At 39.8% G+C, this 8104-nt stretch overlaps 1 protein-coding gene across 1 annotated transcript; it reads left to right on the forward strand.

The window, feature by feature from the left end:
- Nucleotides 1–1422: 1422 nt before the first annotated feature.
- LOC140344949 (14-3-3 protein zeta-like) lies at nt 1423–4681 on the forward strand. Its single transcript, XM_072432137.1, has 3 exons — nt 1423–1616; nt 1724–1819; nt 3703–4681. Exons 1-3 carry the CDS (start codon nt 1506–1508, stop codon nt 3763–3765), a joined length of 270 nt encoding a protein of 89 aa, XP_072288238.1. The 5' UTR covers nt 1423–1505; the 3' UTR covers nt 3766–4681.
- Nucleotides 4682–8104: the final 3423 nt, after the last annotated feature.

The raw sequence follows: 8104 nt of genomic DNA on the forward strand, positions 1-8104 counted from the left end.
GTTAACCTTGGCGATAAAGCATATTATAGACCCAGAAGACACTATGTATGTACCTGTGTACGCTCCAGCCAAAGCACACCTATAGGTAGCCCTAATGAAAATTTTGAGTATGCTGGTCTACCGCTGCGGAGGTGGTGACAGTTGGGCAATGATTACATTTCGTGTAAATTACCTGTGGCTGATGTCGCTGTAGTGCAGTGAACTAAAAATGGCAGATCACCAACAGCCTAACAAAAGGATAAGGTGTGCTGCTGTGAAAAAGCAGCTAGTCTGTGTATTGTATTAGTTTTGTAGTGAATAGTAAATTATTATTTTTTTCCACATGATATATGTCATGCAATCAGATGGTCAGGTTATCATACAGTTAAGCCTTCTGAGATAAATATATGTATTCTTCTACTATTAGTAGAAATACTTGCAGAGTCTGCTCTTACTAGCATGCATATTTACACATTGAAAATGTATTCTGGCATGCATTTTCATGTACTATACATAATGTGATCTCTTGCAGCTCATATGTGGTACGTGCGATTTGTAGCATTTTCCCATTTATTCCTGTGGAAAAATGCTCCAGTGAGCAGCGCACAACATTTTCTTGAAGCACATTGCATTTCTGCTTAGTGGCAATATTTGTACCAGATAATGTGGATGGGTAGTGGAAGCCACAGAAATAGAGACCACAGCCAGGACAAATTGCACAGCTAGCATTGTTTACCATCCTGTAGGTTACTGATTAGCAAACCTAGTTGTAATTGAGGCATGCAGACAATTTAACACTGGTCAACAAATTTAGTGAGGTGATAACCACAGCTTGTCAACTTTAACCAATGCTATGTACACTTGGAGGCAGATGTTTACCTTGTAAACACAGAGGCTCACTTACTTCTGGGCTCTTGCATAGAAATCTTCTTAGGGAGGCGATGTGGGATGGAAATCACTTCCTCCTTCACAAAGTAGGAAAGTCTTGACTTGTCCATTAGTAAAACCCATCTGCATAAGGGCCATTTCAGACGGATGGTAAGCAATCTGGCGTGGTATCAACTGCTGTCCCAACTCCTATTCAAGTGATTCGGAGAGGTTGGACTTTATAATTTTAGTTATTGTTAAGATGATTGTTAAGATGATCAACATACCAGCTAGACTGGAGCTCAAGGAGGGCATATTTGCTAAACAAATGCATTCCTTTAGGAATATTGTTTCTGTGTATTGTCACATATCAGAAATGTATTCCTGCAGACTGTAAGTTACTATAAGGTCCACTGAGACACATATGGGCCATCTGTAATATACACCCTATTGCCAATCAGATTCTTTGTGCATGATGACCAGATTGCTATGCCATCTGTGTATAAATTTGACATCTGTAAGCAACCTTTCTACTATAATAACACTGTATTGAAAGACTGCTTGGACACATGACTGAAATCTAATTCTTTACACTTGTGATTGCAGCAATCGTGGAGCAGTCTCAGCAGGCATACCAGGATGCTTTCGACATCAGCAAGATGGAGATGCAACCAACACATCCCATAAGGCTGGGCCTGGCTTTGAACTTCTCAGTCTTCTATTATGAGATCCTGAACTCCCCGGAAAAGGCGTGCTCTCTGGCAAAAACCGTAAGTTCCTAACCAGATCGTTATGTTTCATGTGTATGAGGCATTTTATTGGTTTGAGGCATTTCAATGGTTTGTGGATTTACCAACACTTTTTTTTTTTTTTTAAGGCCTTTGACGAAGCTATTGCCGAACTCGACACCCTGAGCGAAGAATCATACAAAGACAGCACATTAATAATGCAATTACTGAGAGACAATTTGACAGTAAGTGTGCATTAAATTGTTCAGAAATGATAGATCTCATTTGTGGTGGGAGAGTGAAACAAGCTTTGTTGAACATAAGTCACTGTACCATGTGTGGTCATCATGCCATATATCAGGCATTTCCATTTATTTCTCCAGACTTTCAAAATTCCCTGAGGCTGTTGGGTGCTGCCATATTGGGTGTGATATTGTCATTCTTAGCAGACCTGGAGCTGTCTCTCAAGTGAGACTAATAGTATTGTCTTTTCCTCCTGCCCCAGCAGTTTATGTACAATCCCAGAAAAAAGAATTGTGATGTGAAAAAAGTAGTGGGCCATGGAATTGACTCTTTCAGGAGTAGTTAAATTTACTTTCAGATCATTTTATCATTATTTTCACGGGGTGATCTTGCTAGAAACACACACTTGCCAAAACTATTTATGAAAAAAACAGCATTGTTGGCTCAGGATAAGCATACAAGCATGCGCCTAACTTAGAGGGGGAATTGGGAAGCATGTAACTAATAGGAATACTGTAAGTTATCAGCTAGAAAGTAGGAATATACATATATAGTATGGGTAAGTGATAGCTAGTGAACAGTGATCAGTTACACTTCGAAATCCACAACTTCTTGTTTAAGCTAGCTTTCAGCTATTAAAATGCATGTTTTGTTTTGGATATTACAGTGTTTGGAAAAGTACAAATACTGTCTGTCTTCTGATTGCAGATATTACCTGCAGTACTACCTGCTGGTGAAATCTGGTCTTGCAGCAACCTAAATTTGCCCTTAAAATCTTTTCCATGAGATTATATCAGTTGCAGGGAAAGACTGTACCAAGGGTCTGGCAGCTTGAATTTTCCTTCACTTCCTGTCTGGTAAAATCATGGTCACCAGAACAGAGGGTGAGGGTAATCTGAGCTATAAGTATCAGATATAGCTAAAAGTGCCCGAGAGAGACTAGGCCATTTCAGGGGTGGGCGGGAGTACATTAGGCTGGACTCTGAGTCCCGCCGCAATGGCTTTCTCCCAACACCAGGGAACACCCTGAAGTGAAATTCCTCTTCTCCATATGCATTGCAGGGGAGAGGGATTTCCCTTCAGGGAGCCTTCCCTATTTACCGCGCCGGCAGAATATCAACACCAGCACATAGGCTAGCAACAGCAAGCAGGCAGCACCGGAGCTCCAGTAGTTCCTAAGGCCCCCTGGCTGATCCTGCTGAAGCCGTAGGTTGCTGGCCGGCATTAGACCAGATCGGCCCAGGTGCCATTAATAGGGAACGAACCACTGGCTAGGCCGGATCTGCCCTAAAGGCCGGAGTTTGCCGACCCCTGCCCTAATAAAATCAACATAGCATGGGTGCAGTGCTAGAAAACAGGAAGGGATTTGACTGGTAGAAGAGTTCTATTCCAATAAACCTGTGGGTCGCTGCATTCCAGGCCTGTTAGGGGAGAAATGTGTGGGCCACCATTGCTGCGTTCCTAAAAATGCTAACTGCAAAGCTGTCTCTGGCTTAAGGATTTGTCATGGCCCCAGTAAAAGCGAGTCAGTAACCCTCATTTGAGCCAGGGGTTGAGCATGGCAGCCAGGGATTTAGTATTTTGAGAAGGATATTTGTCATATGCAAGTTATTAGTGCAGCTTTTGATTAAAATATCCAGCAAAGTGTATAAATGAACATGAAGTGATATGTCCAATGTCAGGATCTCAATAGACAGGTGAGGCCTTGATGCTTGGAGGCAGAAGGTGGTCTGGGCTTAATTTCAACCCAAAGGGAAGTCAAGGCCCTGGATTTGCATTTTCCTCTAATATTGTTTTGAATACACAGTTTGACAGATGTGACAGGTTCACTAGAATTATGTACGGTATGCAAATCTGCTGAACTTTCCCTTTTCTTTCCTTCCAGTTGTGGACATCAGACACTCAAGGAGACGAAGGTGAAGCAGGAGATTGCCCCGGAGAGAATTAATCAGCCTTCCTTTTCTGTCTGCCTCATTCTAAAATTTCCACAATAGACCATTGTCATCCTTACTGTCCCACATAGGTTTATTTTTTTTTTTTTTTTGTTTACAATTATGAAAGGTTTATGTTACTTCTATTTGGATTTCTATATTTCCCATGTGGTTTTGTGTTAAATAGGGAGTAGGGCCAGTTAACATTTTGGGGAGTCATTTTTTTTCCCAGCCTCATAATGTGACCAGTATGGGGAATATGGAATTTTTATACAGGTTTTAAATGTTTGGCACAGTACTTCTGGTACATCGTAGGTTACCACAGGGCCCAATGTTGAAGAAAATTCCCGTGTTTACTCAAGGTGACCAACTTGTGTATCGTAACTGCAAAAATAAGGGGGGCCATTTGGTTGGTGCTGTGGGCCTTTAGCACAGCCATACGTATCCATTGAGTGATTCCTGTGATAGCCAATCAAAGTCACGAGTGCAAAACGGTTCACATTCCATTCTCCTCACGGTTTAGCTAACGTTTGCTTTTGTTTGTTGCTATTCTCCATTTTATTTGTATTTAAATTGTTTAAAACAACCTAAGATCAAAAAAGAGAGAAAAGTACTTGATACATTAAAGTTGCATAAATGCTTGGTATCCATTATGTCACCATATATCAAGCACAGCAGAAAAAAAAGAAAACCCATATATTTAACTTTTAGTTTTATTTTTTGTTTTTGATACTTGCCTAACATGCATGTGGCTGTAAAAATACAATACAATATAGTTAGCAGGGGGAAATAACTTGAGATGATGGCTAGCTTTGTTTAATGTCTTACAAAAAATTTTCATGAACAATCCAAGCATAATTGTTAAAGAACATGTGTAATAAGTTGATGTAAGTGGAATAAAAGTTTTATGAATGGACTTTTCAACTACTAAAACTGTGGTTATAAATGTATATGTTGTTTGTTTTTACTGAATCTGGCGGGTTAAGAGCTTTGTGTGTGTGAATCAAGGTGACAACGTCATGATTGGCCCAACGTACCCAGGCCACCTTTATAATTGTGTTGCCATGCCCTGCTAGACTGGTTGGCAAGATTACTCACAAATGCTCATTGTTCTTACTGGGGAAAGCATGTTAAAGCTGACCTCCAGACAGTTATTGGGCAATGATTAGCAAACCTGTTTAATCATTAATCCATCATTAAATTTATCTTTAAAAGAAAACCATGCAAGTTCCTGAATTTGACCTGGTATCGGCCTCTGTAGTGCATATATTGCAGGGCTAGAGTGTGAGAAAAATGGTAAAAGAAACCAATCAGTACCAATATGAAGCACTGACTGAGAAGAGTAGCTTCTCTTTTAATTACCAGTCAAAGACTGGGGAAGGTCCATGGTCATCAGACTATGGACAACCCAGAAATTTTTTTTTTAAGCTGAGTGAGAAGAAATTGTAGGCGAGTGACAGCCCCTGTGTTGTGACCCAACTTATGAGTAACAACCCAAAAACAGCCCGGTGGTTGCTGAAAAGTGCCCTATGCTGCACCTAGTTTAAAGGGGTTGGGGAGAACACTAGTGACAGGAAAAATGCGGACTGACTACTCCGGATTGAAGTAGAAAGCTGGATTTGTGTTTTCATATTTAAAGCAGAACTAGGCTTTCAAAACAAAACAAAACAAAAAAAAATTGTAACTTATTGTAGAAGGTAGAGGTGATGTCTCTACAATAAAATAAATACTCCTTCCTGATTGCAATTTGTTACACTCCCCTATTCTGGCTGGGTCAGGTGCTACCATTTTATTGGGCCCTTTACTGGAATAACGTAACTGTTCATGCGTGCAGGAAATCATTCAGTCCTGGACCCAGCATATCCCAACATCCCACTGTTACTGCACATTATAGAGTGTTCTCTTCTGAATCAGAACTATAGTTCAGATTTAAATTGGCTGTTCTATTTTATTATATTGTGGAGTTTGCTTAATATCAAAGTGACCTATAAAAAAAAAAAAATCAGTGATATCTGAAGCCGAATTATTTCTTCTTCGGGTCTCCAATGATAAAAAGCCCAATCTGCAACAGTTGTGGATGTGCCTAGTAAATGGTCTGATATGGGCAGTTTGGATGGATGTTCACTACATGGTATTTGATGTATTAATTGGTCCAGTTGGGATATCTCTCACCTTTAAGTGGCCTTTAGATTGATAACAGAGAAGGTCTTAAAATATAGTCGGTACCTACTTGAAGTTGAGACATTTCAACATTAAATATTATAAATCAATAGAACACTTTACCATTTGCAGATGTTGGGCTCTAATCATCGTCTTCTATCTTTGAATTCTGCTGTGAAAGAGACCCGAATTGCAGGTAGATCAGAGAACACCCCAGAACAAGTACTCCTAAACTTTTTAAATCTGAGCACCAAAAAAAAGGAAATGACCAGATTGGCACACAGGAAATTAATTTGTTAAAACATCTGCAAAGACCAAGAGATGCCATTTAAACACAGCAGAATGGTCATGATTCCATGACTAATAATTGTCATCCGTTTACTCTCAAGCTTTTAACCCCTTTGATTACAAGACCCTTAAAAAATCTCCCTATCTCTTCCTTTTTCTAGGAACAATTTAGCCTTAAGTCTCAAAAACCTAACCTGCAAGTGCACTGCTGGGGATGCCTTGCAGTTCAGGAAGATACACAGCAAAGCCTCTACATTTATCCATGTAGGTTTATACTGGGGAAGACTGGCTTCTTATCATTCCCATTGCCTCGCATGGGCATTGCAGGTCATGCATTATGACTAACAGCACAAACACACATGGGGGAACTAGATCTTGGTAACTTTAAATCTGCTAGATTCACTGAACCCAAGCAGCACATCCACAGACCACAGATTTCCATGTCATCCCCAGTCATTATTTCACAGAAACAGTTTCCGTGCCTGCTCTCCATAGTTCAAGAAACTTTAATTGGAGACCTGCACTGTGCTGATTTGCATAGCGTGACCCAGTTTTGTGTCTTGATCTTTTCTTGTGCATATGACAGGGATGCACGTAAGCAGGTTAGGTATTACACATAATGCAAAGTCACACAGGTGGGACACACTTTCTCCTCCCTCCTGTTCTTTGCTATTTGTGGTTGTCTCTGATCTAGAACAAGTATGCAGTAAATAGAGGATGAACAGCTGATCTGTTCCAGGTCATTAGAGCAGCATAACAAGCAGGAAACTATTAAATATAAAAAAAACATTGGACGCTGCTGACATCTAAAAATGCCAACTTGCCAGCACCTATACAAGATAGTTATGGTGAGATGCTTACACAGATTACTTGATTGATGTGTATGGCCCATGGGGACTTCAGGTGCCATAATTGTGCTTGGCCCATCTCTCCTACCTACTAGGCTTTACTATTGGCTCATTACTGTGATGGACAGCGTTTGTAACTTATTGTGGGTCAGCTATTGCCAGAGCATTATTCCTTTACCCTCAGTATAAGAGCAGTATAACCCCCTGGCGGTATTCTCGAGTGTGGCTTGGGGTGATTTTTATGTACCAAAAGCGGTAATCCTGAGCCACACTCGTGGTGGAAAAAAAAAGCTACCTGCTCCCCTCAATCCAGCGGCGTCCTTAGCTGTCCCTGGCTTGCTTTTCACAGTAAAAAAGTTAAAAAATAAATCCAAAAGTTTATTCTAATATTGTACCCTTGTTTGGACAAATTTTAAAATGTTTTAAATTTTTAAAATTATTAAATTCATTTTTTTATAATTATTATATTTTAATTTATTAATTGTGTTTCAAACTTATACCCGGGAGTTATTCCTAACAATTACAGGCCTCGAATATTAAATTTCCACACAAAACAATATACCGCTTTTGACATAAAAATACAGACATATTCAGACTGCCAGGGAGGCTAAAGAGTTTCCCTGAGCTGGAAGAAATTTGTACTGTAAAGCTGAATAAAAGACAAAAATGATCATCCAATATGGATGTTTATAGCTTTGGGGAAAACTCATATCTCTACATTTATGTAAGTTAATGATAATGATTTAGAGACCAGACTGTGTAAATAAGACCAGGCACCACCTAGTAGCCCATAGGATGGACCATTGAGCCACAGTACAAATTCTTGTGTAGCAACAGAGAATGAACTCAACATTGCTTAAGTTTGTCTTCCCAGTACCACAACCAAGGGTCTATTTTATTCATATTTAAAGATGTTTTCACGTATTCTGTATCATAGTTTTCTAGCACAGATACAGCTATGGAGCCATTTATCCAGTTTACATAATTCTGCTTCAAGCTTGCTACATCTCATCAATGCAAGATATGGGAACTGCCTTCTTCAAAGTGGAATTTAGGAAGC

Source organism: Pyxicephalus adspersus, unplaced genomic scaffold (genome assembly GCF_032062135.1).
Source record: "Pyxicephalus adspersus unplaced genomic scaffold, UCB_Pads_2.0 Sca236, whole genome shotgun sequence".
NCBI lineage: Eukaryota > Metazoa > Chordata > Amphibia > Anura > Pyxicephalidae > Pyxicephalus > Pyxicephalus adspersus.

Bases quoted from the DNA above. Each gene is read 5' to 3' on its own strand.
- LOC140344949 (XM_072432137.1), top strand. From the start codon at position 1,506: ATGGAGATGCAACCAACACATCCCATAAGGCTGGGCCTGGCTTTGAAC. The intron at 1,617-1,723 runs GTAAGTTCCTAA...TTTTTTTTTAAG, and splicing joins CGTGCTCTCTGGCAAAAACC to GCCTTTGACGAAGCTATTGC. The intron at 1,820-3,702 runs GTAAGTGTGCAT...CTTTCCTTCCAG, and splicing joins TACTGAGAGACAATTTGACA to TTGTGGACATCAGACACTCA.